This window comes from Hyperolius riggenbachi, chromosome 2 (assembly GCF_040937935.1).
Source record: "Hyperolius riggenbachi isolate aHypRig1 chromosome 2, aHypRig1.pri, whole genome shotgun sequence".
Lineage (NCBI taxonomy): Eukaryota > Metazoa > Chordata > Amphibia > Anura > Hyperoliidae > Hyperolius > Hyperolius riggenbachi.
The window spans coordinates 251,155,886-251,174,551 of NC_090647.1; the positions used below are offsets into that span (position 1 = coordinate 251,155,886).

Genomic DNA, 18,666 nt, shown 5'->3' on the forward strand with positions numbered 1-18,666 from the left:
AATCCAAATGAAAAACAAACAAAACTAGAGGCTGGTGATTCATAAAGGAATAAACAACATTAATGTACATGTGCCAGCAGCATAGTGGCATAGTGGATAGCACTCTTGCCTTGCAGAACTAGATGTCCAAATTTTTAATCTCAGCCAGGGCACTGCTTGCATGCAGTTTGTATGTTCTCCCTGTCTTTGTGCGTTTTCTTTGGGTGCTCTGGTTTCACCCGATATGCCAAACACATACTAATAGGTTATTTGGTTCAGCCCCCAAAATTGGCCTTAGATTATGGTAGGGGCATCAGACTATTGTAGAAATTAGGTTGTGAGCTCCTCAGAGGAACAGACATGATTACGTACTCTATAAAGCGCAGCAGAAGATATCAGACACTATGAAAATACATGGTAATCTCTCTAACATTGCCTTATTAAACAAAACCCACAGTGAGCTTATATTCCAATGTAGACGATGTGAAGTGGCACTCACTAGACAGGGAGAGGGTGTGCCAAAGCCCAAAGATTCCTGAGATCCAGACTAACAATGAACAAAGGAGTGCTCACACTACCACTAAAAATCCTTTTATTTTATTGGTATAAGTGTAAAAACATTGAGCCCGTTTCTGGCTCTCCACCATTCCTCAAGCCGTGCAGCCAGCCATGTAGTCATGGATTTGCAAAAGCTTTATCAGGGCCAGTGCACACAAAGAGCGCTTCTAAGCGTTTTTAAAAACGCTACCAATTTGAAAAGCTTTTTGGCTAACATATTGGAATGAGATGGATCACACCAGAGCAATGTGATTTTCTCACGAACACAAACACAGGTCCTGTAGCATTTCTGCGCTTTTCGGAGGCGATTAAGACTCAATGTTAAGTATAGGAAAGTGGAAAATCGCTCTGAAAAGCCCTAGAAAAGAGCGATTTTCCAAGTGTTTTTGTTACAGAAGCTGTTCAGTTCCAGCTCTACGGTAACAAAAAATAAAACACGCTACACCAAAAATGCTCCAACAATCGCTAGGCACATGCCTAGAATCGCTCCAGTCCAAATATGCAGGATCACATTGGCTTAGTAAATAGGTGGGAAGTAATAGGACTTCTTCAATGTTTTCTGTAACGCTCTGAGAATAAGAATGGTGATAATGCACGAGTTATGTGAACTGCAGGAAAGGTTTAGCTTTGAATAGTGTTACAGTACAGAAACAGTACAGAAACTTGGAGGTTCCACTGCTTGTGTCAAGCTCACTTTCTATCTATGGATCCATGGATCTTGTGGTTTTATGTAAGCAAGTATCCCTGGCTAGAGGAAACAAGGGAAAGCAGTAAAAAGTAGTATGGAAATTCTTACGTCTCCATAAAAAAAAAAAAAAAAAAAAAAAGTTTAGTAGCGGTCAATGCTGTTGGAAAGACTTCCCAACTTCCTTCCTGGACAGAAAAGAATGGAATTCTCACAGATGAGGACACAGGACAGCTGTCGACATCCAACAGAGGGATTCTAACGGTTTACCACACTGTCCAAAGACAAAAAAGTTTTTCCTTAATGGGGCTTTATTTTGAACTTAAAGAGTACCCAAGCTGAAGCTCGGGTACAAAATTGGATACTTGCCTAAAGAGAAGGAAGCCTCAGGAGCCTATTGAGGTTTCCCTTCCTGCTCGGAAGTCCCCCATTACTGAGCATGGCCCCCATATTGGGGCCGCGCAGCTCTTTTTCCTCCAGTGTGACCTTGCAACAGCTGACCCAGCAAGGGCAGTAAGCCGGAGCCGCGGGCTCCGTGGTACTGCTTGTGGGCAGGCTCGCGCAGTAACACTTCAGGAAGAAGGCGCCACACTCAGCAATAGGCGGCTTCTCTTATCAGATTATGATCCCGAGCTTCACCTCGTGACCACTTTAAAACGTAGAATACCGTAAGCAACAGTTATTAAGCATGAGACAAAGAAATAAATCACTGGGTAATTCCTTGACATTGAATTCTTTATGCTTCTTCCTGTGATTAGCCATATATATCCATCATTCTTCACTAGTTTTCTCTATAAACACATAAACCAGACAAGAGCTCAAATATTTCCCATCCACTGTCACAGGGTCATGACCAAGATCATTAATATATCATTTATTTGGCAGAGTATAGCATACTCCTTAACTGAAGAGCAGAGCCTGCTGACTAAGCTTGAATCTTTAAACCTTGCGTCGTCTACTTGAGAAAACAAGGGGCACTGCTAGAAAAATGCAAAAACAATGGGAGCGTTACACCAAACAGCCCTAACTGTAACCAGGGGCGTAGCAATAGGGGTTGCAGAGGTAGCGACCGCATCGGGGCCCTTGGGACAGAGGGGCCCTGAAGGGCCCTCCCTCAACTACAGTATTAGCTCCCTATTGGTCCTGTGCTCATAATAATCACTTCTATAGATACTTTGAATAGTGGTAATCCTTAACAAACTGTTTCCCATCCTTTTCTTGCACCTCTGACACTGTAGTTGCCCTTGGCAGGTTTTGGTGAGCCGTATCAATTGTTACATATAGAGTGCTTGGGGGGCCCCATTGTAAAACTTGCATCGGGGCCCACTGCTCCTTAGCTACGCCACTGACTGTAACATGCTCTTTCAATTTTTAATCATGCTAACTAAAGGAGCTGCTGAAAGTCATCACTAACAAAGTCTATCCAGGGTAAAAATATTAGGGGTGATATTAAAGATGGCATACACCTGCAAAGAGGGTTTTGTTGTCAACCTCTCACAATAAGCACAGTAATGAAACACTTTTGGTCAAAGGATAACTGAAGCGAGAGGAATATAGAGGTTGCCATATTTATTTCCTTTTAAACAATACCAGTTGCCTGGCAGTCCTTCTTATTCTCTGTCTCTAATACTTTTAGGCATAGACCCTGAACAAGCATGCAGCAGATCAGGCGTTTGACATTATTGTCAGTTCTGACTAGATTAGCTGCATGCTTGTTTCTAGTGTTATTCAAACACTACTAATAGTACTACTATACTAACCAAATAGACCAACAGGGCTGCCAGGCAACTGGGATTGTTTAGAGGGAAATAAATATGGCAGCCTCCATATTCTTTTCACTTAAGTTGTCCTTGAACAGCCAAATCGCTCAAATTGAGGACCACATTAGATAATGAATGTGGGCAGCCCTGTAATGACTTTCTATTCTCCACTACTTTGTATACCTAGATGTGCCAGTTTGTGACTCCACCATATCTAATGGTGGCCACTAATGATCCAATCTTTTTCATCCAATCTTACCATTTCTATGTAGTATAAGGGAACTGCCCAAATTATCCATTCAATATATTCACTCATTTTACCCTTATACTACATAGATTTGGTAAAACTGGATGAAAAAGATTGGATCATTAGTGGCCACCTTTAGACTGCATTTGCGTAACGGAATACATGACAATGAAATTATGCAGGAGAACAGAGGCACCAAAAAGGATAAAAAGGAAGCTAAACGAGAATATAAACCAAATTCTTGGTAACGACTGCAGTATAGACAGTCAATATATTTTATTTATGAACTCCAAATATGCAACGCGTTTCACAGGTTTGATCCCGCTTCATCAAGTAATAACGGAGCAATAGCATATGTAGTCAGTAGAAGAGCCAGGCACCTCTGTCTGTGACCGTCTTTACTACAGTCGTTTAGTGTCTGCTTGGAGGAGGTAAGTCCACCACTGCCTCCTCTATTTACCAAGAATTTGTTTTTTAAGCTCATCTAGCTTCCTTTTATCCTTGTGGCACCTATGTTCTCCTGCATAATATTGAGTCTACCCTGGATGGAGGGTTGAACCCCCTTTTTCTCATCTACAGAGAGCGACTTCTTATTCCTGAGTGGGGTCAGGAAAATCTCCCCATCTGCCTTTACAGTGGTTGCCTAATGGTAACCCTGGTTTGTGAGTATTAATACTTTATCTAGTAACCATTTACCAGTAAATATTACACTATTGGGGCTCTTGATGTTCCTTGTTTTTACATGGCAATGAAAGGTTAGGTGAGCTGTGGCAGCACCATCAGGGGTGGGGAGCCTCTAGGCATAGGCAGTACAGGCCATTGCCTGGAGTGCTATTGGTCCTGGGGGGTGCCATGTTGCTGGATTAAGCCCCACCCCCACATTTTGCTCCACCCCAGTCTAAGCCCCACCCCCATGGGTGTTCTATTACATGCTTCTGCTGCATCTACTTAGTGTAAGTTGCAGGCAGCTTCCACCTTCATGCCTCCTTCTGTCCCTTTTGTACCTCCTTCTGTCTACTTGTTCCTCCTTCAGTCCCATGTGCCATGTCTGATCCAGTTTGTCCTTCTGTTTCCCTTTGTGCCCCCTTCTGTCTCCATGTGCCTCCCTCAGTCCCCCTGTGCCACCTCTGCCTCCTATGCCCCTTTGTACCTCCTTCTGTCCCCCTGTGCCTCTTTATGTCCCATTTGCCTTTATTTGGCCGCTTGTGCTACCTCTTCCCCGTTCCTCCTTCAGTCCCACTCTGCCTCCTGTCTCCCTTTGTGCCTCCTTCCGTCTCCATGTGCCACCTCTGTATCCTGTGCCTTCCTCTGTCCCCCTATGCCTCCTTCTGTGCCCCTTTGTGCCTTCTGTCTCCGTGTCTCTTTCTGCCCCCCTCTGCCTCCTGTCTCCCTGTGCCTCCTTACATCCTCCTTCTGCCATCTTCTGTCCCCCTTTTGTACCTCCTTCTGTCCCCCTTTGTGCCTCCTGTCTCCCTGTGTTTCCTTCTGCCCCCCTTTGTGCTTTTTCCTGTCCCCCATTGTGCATCATTCTGTCCCCTTTGTGCCTCCTGTCCCCTGTGTACCTCCTTCAGTCCCCCTGTGCCTCCTTCTTTCCTCTTGTGGCTCCTTTTGTCACCCTTTGTGCTTAAATCTGTCCCTATTGTGCCACCTCCTGTCATACTTTGTGCCAGCTTCTGTTCCCATGTTCCTTCTTCAGTCCCCCTGTGTGCCTTCTTCTGTCCTCTTTTGTGCCTCCTTATTGCCCCATGCCTTCTTCTGTCCCCCTGTACCTCCTGCTACCCCTCTGTGTACCACCTCCTGTCCTCCTTTGTGTCTCATTCTTTCCACCATTGTGCGTCATTCTGTCCCCCTGTGTGCCTCCTTCTGTCCTCCTTTATGACTTCTTCTGACTCTCCTGCCTCCTTCTGTCCCCCTGTGACTCCCCATGTGCCTTCTTCAGTCCCCCTGTGCCTCCCTCTGTCCCCCTTTGTACCTCCTGTTTCCCCTTTTTGCCTCATTCTGTCCCTCTTTCCACCCCAGTGTGCCTACATCTGTCCCCCAGTGTGCCTCATTTAGTCCCCCTGTGACTCCTTCTGTCCTCCTTTGTGACTCCTTGTGTCCCCTTTTGTGTCTCCTTCTGGCCCTCTTGCAGAGGCACATGGTCCACCAGGCGATCACAAGTGCTGTGCGCAGGGGGGGGGGGGGGAATGGGGGGCCGCGGCCACCCCTACCCCCGCCAGATGGTGTGTCCCCAGGTGGTGAACTGACTGGTGGCGTCTAATAGAAGCTGCGCCAATTCACTGGTCGCAGCCCGTAAGCTCACTTCTGCAGCCTGCGGAGTCTGTGGGTTCCGGCGGGCAGAGCGGGGCTACAAGAAAATGGAGTCCGGAGCCCTGCACTGGAAACTATTTGTGTCTCCAGTGCAGGGCTTTGGGGTGCAATTTACCCATAGCCCTGCTCTGCCTGTCAGTGCGGGAGATTAGCAGCTGGAGTTGCTGCACGAAAATCATCAGGGGAACTGTTGCGCGGGAGGGAGGCTGGGAAGGTGTCTTCTGCAGGTGAGTAAATGTTCTTTTTATTATTATTATTTCCTGGTGAAACTATTTCCTGGCATTACAATGATTTTCATGGGGGGGGCGCCATGGGGGCGGTCATCACAGGTTTTCTCGCCTGGAGTGAAAATGGCTAGAGGCACCCCTGTGGAGTCTGTGCAGTTGCTTCAGGTCCTCCATGGGCATGGATGTGATCCCAACTGCAACCTCCGAAGCTGCCTTGCCCAATTCCCTGCATATTATTTCTAAACTTGTGAAGCTCTGTTCAGGCTTCTATTAAAAAAGCAAAGAGATGTGAAAGTTTTGTTTTCATGTTTCGGAAAACTGACAATTGAACCGATCCTATTAATAGGACCATTTTAGTAAACAAAACTCTGGAGGATGAGTTTCTGCTCCTGCTGGCCGTTCGAGGTCCGGCTCACGCAGGAACCTAGCCTCAGTCTGGTGCAGTAACATTATTTCAGAAGGACCCTTCAGAACAATGGCTGCAAATTTAAAGTTAGTTTTCAAACACAAAGCTTCTCAACAGGAGTGCTCCTTAACATGAGAAATAGAAAAAAGTGAAACCATAGTTTATGGATGGCTACAAACTTCTACAAAAAGTTGGGTCATATCATAGAGCTTGGTTCACACCTGACTCATTTTCATTGTTTTTTCCATATGTGAAACCGCTTAAGGGGCTGGTGCACACCTAGATCGCTTCTGAGTGTTTTTTTAAAATGCTAGCACTTTGAAAAGAGCTTGGCTAATGTATTTGAATGGGATGACTCACACCAGAGCTATGTAATGTTTTCCCAAACGCAAGTCCTGCAGCATTTGAGTTGATTCAGTATAAAACCGAGCGAAAAGGCAGGCGTTTTAATGTAGAAGAATGCACATAGGGTACAAAAAGCGTGTGCGAGAAAACAATTTTCCACAGTCAAATGTGAACCCAGCCTTTAGAAATACTATGATCTCAGACACAGGCTTGATGTATTGGATTTACTTTTTATTAGTATAGGTACGTTGCTGTATGTGAACGCACTGCTCATACCGTTGTATGTTCAGGTTCACTTCTCTGTGTGAAGGATCACATGACCCAGACACACTTTCTACAGTGCGTTTATGGATAAAGGGTGAGTGAACAAGTGCATTGCATAGCAATTCTATATGCTATAAAAAATAATGTGCACATTATGACATGCAGTGTGTGCGTTGGTTATGTCCACTTTGTAGCATGTTGTCATAAAGCTGTGATTGGGCACACCTCTGTAGCAGGTTAGGTGCTTGATATTGTGACCTAGGCAATGTCACCAGCAATAATCTTTCTCCGATATATCAGCACACCAAGTTAGTAGGAATCACGCTCTCTTTATTGAGCCATCAGTACCCATGAGTATAGCCGACAATTGTTTCAGGGGCCTCGCAGGGTCCCCCTTTATCAAGGCGTGTGTCGCTTTGTAGCATGGGCAGTACGCAACACACATAGTGTGAAATTAGCCTTAAAAGCAGACCTGAACTCAGAACTTCCTCTGCTCTACAAGATACACAACAGCATAACAACCTTTAAAGAAAAACTTTTTTTTTTTACAGCTGATACAAATCCTGCGATAAAGCTGCAGTGTGTCTACTTCCTGCATTCATGAAAGCAGACATACTGTTAAAATTCTGTTTACAAATTAGTTGATCTGCAGTGGCAGAGGAGATTCCTGAGCCGATACAGCTGAGAAATCAAATTACAGGGTTGATTAGGCACAGATGAGAGGAATTAGACCAGCTAAACTCTATAAATACATACAGGGTGCATTTTCTGTGTTTTTCTTCTGTCCTGTGCAAGAGTTCAGGTCCACTTTAATTGAGGAAAGTCAAACATATGAAGCAATAGCTGACCATCTACAAGCACTTTAGATCCTAGCCAAGCCTGATAATCAGTAGTTTCAGAGACTGCTTTTGTCCCATTGCTTCCATAAGAACCTGCTCATCTCAGTGTACATGTTCCAGGTATATGAATGTGCTTGTCTGTGTAGCCACCTGTGTTACAGAAAGTCTGGCCAATCCTGACTGCATATCCAACTGATGCACTGATGTATGACCAGCATCAGGAGTCTGCCAAGGAATAGGACTAAGCATCCCTTTCTCACACTTCCAGGTACGTTTATCTGCTGCAAAACTAAGCACTTGAAAAGCCAGCTCCAAATACTTTAGATGATATCATTGTCACAGTTCATTTTTAACTGAGAACATCACACATTTAGCAAATTATGACAAAGAGAGAAACATTAAGGATGTTTATTTTGAAAGTTGAGAGAGGCTAGGAAAGCCTATGCAGAGGATTATGTTTGCCAACACACACCAATGATAAGGTCTCCAGTGACACTTGTGCATCACAGTAGAGATAATGATGTGCCACTGCCAATATTACTCTCCACACTATCTCTCTGTGGAAGATGACTTATTAGATATGACAGCATACAAAGACAAAGCCTCTTGCCACAACACATTTGCACATAAAACAAGAAACCCTGCATATCTGACCATTCATCTCAATAAGCAGAACATACATGGCATGCAAGATGACCATTCATACAGCCAATAAAAATACACATTGTTTTCTAGCCTCTGATTTTCAGAAGACTGGTGGTTATTTTTAGCAACAGAAGAAAGTCACCACTGAACCTGTTTAAATTTGGCCTCCAGCAAAGAAACACAACAGGGAAATGGCATTTGAAGGCATGCAGGGTATGGAGGCAGAGCATACACAGAGCAATGACAGCATGAAAGTGAAGTGAACATAGGTTCAACTGTATGACAAACAGAACATGCTGTGTATAGTTCACATGTAATAGGCAGGCAATAGCTGCAGAATACAGTATGTATGGAGTTCCACAGTGTTCCAGATGAATCAAGAACATGCCTTCAAAATCCATAGCGTGCTCTTGTGGTATATTTTCTCACTCACACCCATAACCCCTTGGGATGAGGCAGGCTCTCATCTTGGTCTACCATGTGGACAAAAACCTTCAGCTGTCATCTGTGTTCCAAGTTTTTACATGTGGCTAAATGACTTGGCAAAGTGCAGCACAGTACTCTACTCTACCATTATATGTGTATTATATGTTCTGATTTGTACCGGCCTGGAACTACCCCACAATAGATCGCTTAAATAACATGTAAAGACGTGCTTTTTTTCTTCAATTATAGCACAGTAAGAAAAGCTAACAGTTTAATTTTAACCACTCATTCAAATAATTGCCTGAGCTTTGTAGAGTGGTCATCTTCCAGTGACCTGAAATGGCCACAAAACACCAGGAAGCCTGCTGCAGTCCAGACATGAGATTGGGTGTTTCAGTCTACACGTAACATGTTTGTCAGAGTGACAAGCTACAAACCAAGAACTGTGCAGGGTTTGTGGCTAGAGTGTTTATGTTTTGTTTATGTAATTGCTACACCTGTGACAATGCTTGGATTTGTTGAGAACCTGATCTGCTGTTGGTCCCCGAGGAGAACTTTAAAAACACTGATCTAGATTAGGTACACATGTTCTTCTACAGAACTGAATATGCAAGCACCTCGTGTACATTTGTCATAGTATATTAAAGATACATATTCCCCCCCCCCCCCCTGAAAAGAAGGCGCTTAGGCAATACGCAGATCTATTTATTTATTGTACTTATAAAGCGCCAACATATTATGCAGCGCTGATCTGTGGTTTTTTTTCAAAAACTAATTAATTTCACAAATATACAACCTACCTAAAACAGAAACATTAGATGACCTTGAAGGCTCTTGCCTCCAAATTGTTGGATGCCTTTTATCTTATTAAAAAATATCGTGCAGTGCTGATGCTTCTAATTATCCAAATCTATGCGTGCCATTATAATAAATGAATGGAGATTAAAAAATAATAAAAAAATAAATTAGAGGTGCTGTTCTCTCAATACCTCTAAATGACCGGTTGTACATTTTTCAGCACATTTTATGAAGTATCTTGGACGTGCATTGATAGTGAGGAATGATAAGAAGAGATAGAACAAAGCACTGTATTTTTAGTGGGAGAGAACTCATTCCAATGCAGAGCAGTCTGTTTGCAACTGTCCTCGTGTTCCCACATCATCATGTTTTCAGCACTTGCTCCATAGCATCCTTCCATGTACATGTAGCCAGACTGACAATAAGGTGCCCACTAACGGTACAATTTTCTCATCAGATACGATATTTCAATGTGATTTTTACTATCTAACGTAATTGGACACTAATTATCGGCTGTTCCCATAAACAGGTTGATTAGGGCATTGTCCCTTTTCCAATTCGATCGTAAAATCCAACATTCAGATTGATCACATTTTCTGTTCCAGATGACCATAGAATCCTTTTTTCATCAATTTTTTTGCCACACTGCACAGTTTTCTGTAAACTTTGATAGTAAAAATCGCATCGAAAGATCACATCTCATTAAAAAAATTGTACCATTAATGGGCACCTAGGCTGACAATCTAATATATATTCATATACACACACACACACATACACACACACACAAACACCTCAATGCCATCCATAGCTCTATGCATGCAGTTTGTAGCCTGGGGGATGGCTATAGCTGCTGTATAATTCATCACTGGTGGTCGTCTTCTGCTGGTAACACATGGATGATGCTTTGTGCATGCCCAATGAAAGGCGAGGGTCTCCCCCATAGCTTACCTGCTACTGTATACCTGTCCAGGTAATTCAGCACATTGCCCACACTCAGGATGCCAGCCGCTGCCACCCTCGCACGCCTCAGATTGGGAGCCTTCTTGTCCATTGTGGGTTTACTTATGGGACTGTCCATCTCGGGGGATTTAATATCCATAGTGACCGGGTTCATCCTGCCGGAGAGGGTCTCCACGGAGCCATCCTCTGCTCCCGGGATGCAGTCCTGACTACTGTCACCCGTGCCTGGTCCATCACTCTCCAGGCACATCATCAGCTGCTGCCCGGAGCTCCTCCAGTGATTCCGGGCAGCTGAATGCAGGAGACTCACGTTGCTTCTTCTTGTTCCTCCTCAGTGCGGAAACAAAGCAGCAGGGAGCCGAGCGCGATTCCAGAGGCTTCAGCTGCACATCTCCCAGCGCCTTGCCTGACACTTGACAGCTCGGGCTGCTGGGGAGCTTCCTTCTCTTTCCAATAGCCTCCTTTACCGCAAAGAGGTGTGTGGCTGAGGGCACTCCAGGCTCACAAAGCTCCTCCTCACTTCAGCACAGTATATTCCCTCTGCTGGAGGAAAAAAAAATAAAAGAAGCCGACACCTGATTTTGTATGTGTTGGGCTAGTAATGGTATTCTCATCAGCATCACATGTAGCGCCACCTTCTGGCCTTTCTGCCTCCTTTCAATCACTTCTTATCTGCACTCTCCAAACTGATCTTTGTTTTTATCAAAAGACTAGTGTGTACCTTTGAAACCCTCATTCATATGTATAGGTCTTAGATAAGAAACACTAAAATGCTTCCTCTAATTTACAGGCCGATAGACACACAACAATTTGCAGCTGTACCGTGATAGACATAAAGCTAAGGCCTCATTTCCATATGCGCGCATTCAGTACACTTATGGAAACTGATGTCCCTGCAATTGCGTTTCCTGGAAACGCAATTGCAGGGACATCAGAGAGTGCATAGACTGCACTCTCTGAGGTTTCCATACAAGCGCTGTGATTCACAGCTAAACTGCAGACCATGGTTGCCTGCATTTCGGAGCAATTGTGCCCGCGATCCAGAATCAGGATCTTTATTTCGCCAAGTGCGACCGAAGTCGTACCCGGAATTGGTTGTGGTTCACATGGCATTGGCAATAGAACAAAGACAGGATTGACACTAAGACGTTCACAGTGAAAACACGCAAAAAAGACAGGCAGGCAGTATGCAAGAAAATAATCACTGCTGTACAACATGCAGTTTGCTCTTAATAGTCCGCACCAGGGAGTGGATTCGTCTTGCCCCGGGGATAAGTGGATTTGTCTAGCCCCGGGGATAAGTAACATCATGCAGCACCTTGAATTGAGTTGATCTTAGAAGTGTATCAGGGTGACTGCTGGGTTACGCAGGAACGGGCTCCCGTGTGCCCCATCCCAGAGTATTTGAGCTGAGTGGGGCAAGAGCGCCCCTCGAATGGCAGGAGTTCAGCAGGAGGGCTGCTTGAGGAAAAAAGGTGTCCCTTCACCTGTTTGTCTTTGGGCGGATGGTTCTGAAGCGTCAGCCCGATGGAAGGAGCTTGAAGAAACGGAAGCCTGGGTTGGAGGGGTCCAGGGAAATCCTGTTAACCCTTTTCTTCAATCTAGAAGTATAGAGGAGGTCTAGGGGTGGCAGAGGGGAGCTGTTGACCCTTTCTGCTGAGCCGATGACTCATCAGTTTATCCATACTGAATGGGATCGCAAGCCCTGTCCCCGGGGAGTCACGTGCAACACAGAGCTGCCCTTGAGGTGCAGTTAAGGTGGCCTTACATGTTTAGAGTGCCATCCAATGTGACAAACAGATCAATTCCTCTCTGATCCGATTCTCATCAGAGAGGGATAGAATCCCTCCATACACAGCACTCAGATTTTTCAGTAGATTTCACCATGAAATTTACTGAAAATTTATCGAAGTGTTGTACTGTTCCACACAAATTGATTTTTGCTGTGTATTAATGGAAATTATGATCAATATGGCTTGAGCTTTTAATTCAGTAAAACTGATGTGTGTATAGATTGCATGCAAAATTACCTAATTTTTTGAGCAGTTTAGCCCTCTGGCTGCCAGCCACATCGCCAATCGGCTGCAATTACATGAAGCCAAGTGGCTGCATTTGGTAACACAGCGTGTTATGTTTGATGCGCAGTGGCATTTCTGTTAGTGAAAAACCATCTGTTGCCGTGTCTGAGCCATGTTCAGATGCAACTGCATGGAGTCAGTCTGTCTACTGCCCATGCCAAGCACTAGCAAGTGTCCAGCTGGTGAACAGGAGCAGGTGACAGGCGATGAATTCAGCAGTGAATGCTACGCAGCATACATTTTTTTTTTGCCTGCATGCAATTCAGATGCAGCCTATTGACTTCAATAGTCTTGCGATTCCGCATCAAAAATTGCCTGTGAAAAATTAAAATTCATATAATAGCGCTCACTGATCATTAATAATACAAAAGTCAGTAATTCAATAGGTATAAGTAAAAAGTACTGTGTGTAAATATATAAAGAGCTGAACAAACACTAGTTCATACGGTGGAGCGCTCCCTGCTTTATGTGAAAAGCGAAGCATAAAATATAAACAAATGGGCGCAGCGCTCACAAGATTCAGTCTCTCCCGTTGTCAGTTTCCAACTTGCACCTTGATCACAGGAGGGAGTCTGTGCCACACAACCCCCCCCCAATATGAAAGGGCTCACTGGATCAGCTGGCCAGAATGGGCCCATCAGCGTGATTGGGGTATAGACCACCCCTCAGCCACCACGGCAACCTCTGCTGGGCACTTGCAATGCAAATTTGTAGTCACCTGTCCTGTGTCACGCAGGGATGTGGAGTCGGAGTCAAGGAGTCAGAGTCAGAGTAACCCCGTGGCACCCAGAGTCTGCGCATGTGACTTGGAGGTTTTCCAGACACCTGGACACCAGACACCTGGAAAACCAAAACCTCCAAGTCACATGCACAGCTCCCGGCCTGCCTGCTGCTCTGCTAGAAGGTTGTTTAGGTTAATTGGGACTTGGAGTGGGTGCGGTTTTTCCCGGCTCCGACTCCAGGTGCCACGGGGTTGCTCCGACTGACTCCTTGACTCCGACTCCACATCCCTGCGTGACACAGGACAGGTGAGAGGCGACTACAATTTTGCAGGTGCCCAGCAGAGGTTGCCGTGGTGGCCTATACCCCTATCGCACTGATGGGCCCATTTCTTCAGATCTGCAGACAGCGACAATTTTAACCCGAGAGGCCAGATCTAACCTCCCCACCTACCATCACAGTGGTTACCAGTGGTAACCCACCTTTGTGAGTATATTACCACATCCAATTCATCACCACATATAGGGAATTGACATATTGCACTATTGAGGCACCCAATCTCTTTTGTCTTTCTAGAGCTATACATTAAGCTGTGCTGTGTATTGGTAACCAGTTCCAAAGGTCTCATGCTAGACATGTTTCAGTTTTTATTGTTCAATGGTCCTTTAGATCCAATAAAAGGATTACATTTGTGCAAAATCAAACTGATAAGAATGATTAACTGTGATTGATTTTAGATTAAATGCATCTGCTTTAAATAATTCTGAAATATTTAAATGATTGTCAAAGATTCTTTTGCAAGTCTCTGAGGCCTTGTTCAAATTATAAATCGCCAGCGCTATCGCAAACGCTGATCGATTTGAGTGATTTTGAAAGCGCTTTTCGAAGCACTTTCAGAGTGATTTGAGCTTAGAAAAGCGATTTTGTGTAGCAATTTTTTTTTTCAGTTCCTGACATCAGTTAGTCTTCTATTGAATCGCAAACGCTCAGAAAATGGTGCAGGACCCATGTTTGCATTTGGATAGAAAGCTCATTGCTCATGTAAGAACACTCACATAGAGCAATGTTGCAGAAGCGCTTTTAAGGCAATTTTAAAAATCGTCAGCCCTTTAAAAAAAAAATGAATTCGCTGTTAGGCCTAGTGCACACCAGAGCGGTTAGGTTGCGGTTTGCGATCCGCTTGCGGCTGCGGATACGCTTGGGTAATGTATTTCAATGGGCTGGTGCACACCAGAGCGGGAGGCGTTTTGCAGAAACGCATACTCCCGGGCTGCTGCAGATTTTGGATTGCGGATGCGTTTCTGCCTCAATGTTAAGTATAGGAAAACCGCAAACCGCTCTGAAAAACGGCACTTCAGAGCGGTTTGCCAGGCGTTTTTTGTTACAGTAGCTGTTCAGTAACAGCTTTACTGTAACAATACATGAAATCTACTATACCAAAACCGCTACACAAAACGCTAGCTGAAACGCTGCAGAAAAATAAGAAAAAGCGTTTCAAAATCTGCTAGCATTTTGCGGATCTGCTAGCGGTTTTTGGTGTGCACCAGGCCGTAGTGTGAACAAGCCCTTAAACTGGGAGAGCAGAAAACCATGCATTTTTCTGAACTGTGGGTTCTTGATTTCTTTGCTGTGCTTTTGTATGGGTTTACATTTTTTGTGCATTTTGCATTTGCATTCTTCTCTACACAATGGAGTAGCTTTGAAAAAAAAAAAAAAAAAAAATCAAAGACATGTAAAAAAAATCCTGTGTCTCCATTTAGATACATAGGGCTCTATTCACATATTCACAAAGCATTACCGCATTCTGTAATGCTGAAAACAGCTGATTTTACCTTCCTAAATTACAATTCACTAAACTGATTATCGCACAGAAAATTAATATCACCAACTAGTGAGGTAAATTATCGACTTTTACGGTGATTGCCTCAAAAAAATTCAAAAAAATTGCAATTCACAAAGATGTCCATATTCGGTTTCGCGGGCAAAAGTATTCGGTATTTTTCTCCAGCTCATAGCGGTCGATAACTTGACAACCTTGGCGAGAGCCAGGCAGCCAATAGGGAGAGCCACACAGCCCTGCTTCTCACTCTGATTTGATGCAATGGGGTATCAGGTGGATCTTTCACTGTATCAGAGCAAAGGAAGGTGACAATTTTGAGGGCTTTTCTACATCCCATTAGATGTGGAAATCTGTATTCTGGCATACAGAAGAGCTCCCCCTGGTGGCTGCAGCATATCTAAAGTGATTACAGGATACACTGCAGAGAAAACCTCCAAGTCATACATGCAGCACCCTGCCTGCCTGCCCGCTGCCCTGCTGCTGTTAAGTGACACATACCGATCAGGGCTTAGTGAATTTGAGGCATATTTGTTCGGTAAATTACCAAACTTCTGCCTCATGCCAAAAAACTTTACTGAATTTGGAAAAAAAAGTGTAAAATACCGAACAAGATATTTTACAGACCAAAATTATTTTACCTGACCTGTCCCTTGTGATTAGATTTTATATGCAGGCTGCAGCCCATAGACTTTGATTGGCGGCAAAAACAGTGGTGTTTTCCACAACGTTCGTGTTTCTGCGTAGTGTGCTCCTAGCCTTAAAAACTTCATTAAAATAACATTAAATTCTGTATATTTGTGTGTGGTCAACATTGAGGGTGGTACACAACATGCAATTAGTTAGCATACACACATACGGTATGTGATTTGATCATTGATCTGAATGGATACCAGTTGAATGGACATACACATGAAACCATAGCCTGTATTTCCATTAATATTTTCCAGCATGTCTGATCTTCTTCCGATCGGTCAATAGCAGGAAACAGAATCTGAATTATAATTGCATGGTGTATACCAGCTGCAAGCTGTGGGTGTGAAATGGAATGGTGTACTTCATTTGTCTGATGATTTGGAGTTTGAGTGTCGCTTGTGACCATGTAGGTATAGTATGAGAAGAAGCATGGCTGCGATTTTCACATTAATGAATCCTTAAACTTGCCAAGGAGTTCTTATTGGACTATTTTTGATGGTGTAGTGATTGCCCAAGGAAGTGTCTTCCTTTTGATTGGTCTATCATGATGCCATTAGCAGGAATGAGTGAGGTATCATCAGTGGGTGGCGTCAGTCTCCGCAGGCACTTTTCCACCAAATGTTTTTGAAAGCACCTGGTTTTATTTAGCAATTGGCTTGATGTACTCCTTAGTTTCAGGTGCCTGTGAAATACGCAGTACACAGAAGGAATAAAAGCCCAGCTTCCTCTTTAGATACTCATGCATAGCCTACTAGTGTTCAAAACTAGTGCTCAGTCTCATTCCCACTCCAGCCAAGCGTGCATGTAGCAGAGTGCATTGAGCTGAGTCATGCCGTTAGGCCCCTTTCAGATGGGCGGCTGAACTGCGCGTTTGCCGTGCAGTACAGCCTCCCGTCTGCCGCCCGGCAGTGCAATTTGGGTACAATTTAAATGCAGCCAAATTGCAGCGGTTGTGTCACGTGGTGGCATTACTGAAAGGTGGATGAATGCAACATGCCGAGATTGAGCGTGGCTACAGCTGCACTCACACCTCATATCCATGGTGGTCTGCCTGCACTTTAATACAAAGCTGCATGCAGCGAGTTAGAATAACACCATCAGGTACAACACAGTATAGTGAACAGGTTGATAGAATGGTATGAGATGTGAGTTAACATGTAGAATTAGGGCTGGAACCCACAGGAGCGATTTTGTCAGCGTTTTGGCAGCACTGCGATACGCTAGCAGTTTGCCAAAACGCTGGGCTAATGTTAATGGATGGGGCAACTTCCACAGGAGCGTTTGCGTTTCTCAGAAACGCAAACGCAGGACGTGCAGCATTTTGGGAGCGTTAGCGCTTCAATGTAAAGTATTGAACCGCTAGCGGAAACGCTCAGCAAAACCTAAACTGAGCGGTTTTGCTAGCGTTTTGCGGTTCAGCACACTGTAACAAAATGAAAAATAATTCACAGGACTAATCAGGATAAAAACGCAAAACGCTAGGCACCCGCTGGGGAAAAAAATACAATGTTGCAAAACACGACCAAAAACGCGCATGAATCCGCTTGCAAACCGCTCAGACAAAACGCTAGCGGTTGCGTTTTGCGTTTGCGGTTTTCAGTGGGTTCCAGGCCTCAGGGCTTAAACCCACTAGAAGCCTTTTCTAAGCGCTAGTGATTTGAAAAAGCTCTTGCTAAAGGTGGCCATACATGGTACAATTTTTCTTTTTTTTCCGAATAGATAATTTAGTTTGAGTATTCCGTTAGATCGAATATAAAGATTTTTCCAGCATGTCCAATCTGATTTTTCTCGAAAAAACTGGATAATCGTTCAAATTTATTGATCGAAAAAAAAATTATTTTCAAATTTCATTTGATTCAATCATTTAGATCAAATAAATGGGATAATCAAAATGTTTTATTGTACCATGTATGGCCACCATAATGCAATGCTATGGGGGATTTTTTTTTATAAAAAAACAAAACAAAAACAAAATCACATTCCTCTCATGGGATCACACCCATAGCATTACATCAGCAAGAGCTTTTCAAATCACAAAGTGCTCAGAAAAGCGCTCCTAGTAGGTTCCAGGCCTTATTCTGCAATGCAACAGAGCACTGTGAACTAGGCCTCAGGCAGGAAACACACTTAGGGCTTGTTTCCACTATTGCGGTGCGGAATCGCCTGGATTCCACCGCTGATGAAATCGCATGCCGATGCGATTTCCCATGCGTTTTTTGCCGCGAATTCGCATGCGAATTCGCATAGGTGAAGGTATATGCGATTTTAACCATGTCACTGCCTGTGTGAATTTACATTGGTACCTATGAAAATTCGCATACCATAGCCGCATGCGAATTTCCTATTAAATACATTAGCGGCGATTCGCATGCATTCTACTCGCAGGCGAATTCGTTGGCTCTTTTGTGCGTTTTTTTTACCGCTGAAAAAAACGCACCTCAACAACGCTACAGTGGAAACAGGCCCATCCACTTGCATTACATGTGCGAATCCGCATGCTTTGGACGCATGCGGATTCGCGATAGTGGGAACGAGCCCTTAGCAGAATCGCATGCATTTTCCCCATGCGATTCTGCTAAGTGTGTTTCCTGCCTCAGGGCTGGAACCCACTAGAGCGATTTTTTGAGCGTTTAGGGAGCGTGATCAATCGCTAGCGATTTCTCCAAACGCTCTGCTAATGTAAATGGATGGTGCAAATTCCACAGAAGCTATTGCGATTCGCAAAATCGCAAACGCAGGACATGCAGCATTTTGTTAGCATTTGCACTTCAATGTAAAGTATATAATCGCTGGCGTAATCGCTCATCAAAACTTGCACGGAGCAATTTTGCTAGCGTTTTGAAGTTACTGCACACTGTAACAAAATAAAAATTTAAAGGACCA

General features: G+C 44.1%; 1 protein-coding gene across 2 annotated transcripts in view; it reads right to left on the bottom strand.

Annotated features, from left to right (window-relative positions):
- Window positions 1–10,984, bottom strand: part of SPNS2 (SPNS lysolipid transporter 2, sphingosine-1-phosphate) — a 161,334-nt gene extending 150,350 nt beyond the window's left edge. For both annotated transcript variants that reach the window (XM_068268501.1, XM_068268499.1), the window contains exon 1: window positions 10,441–10,984. In XM_068268501.1, coding sequence (XP_068124602.1) covers window positions 10,441–10,705 — 265 coding nt within the window. In that variant the 5' untranslated portion in view covers window positions 10,706–10,984. The remainder of the gene's footprint in view (window positions 1–10,440) is intronic.
- Window positions 10,985–18,666: the final 7,682 nt, after the last annotated feature.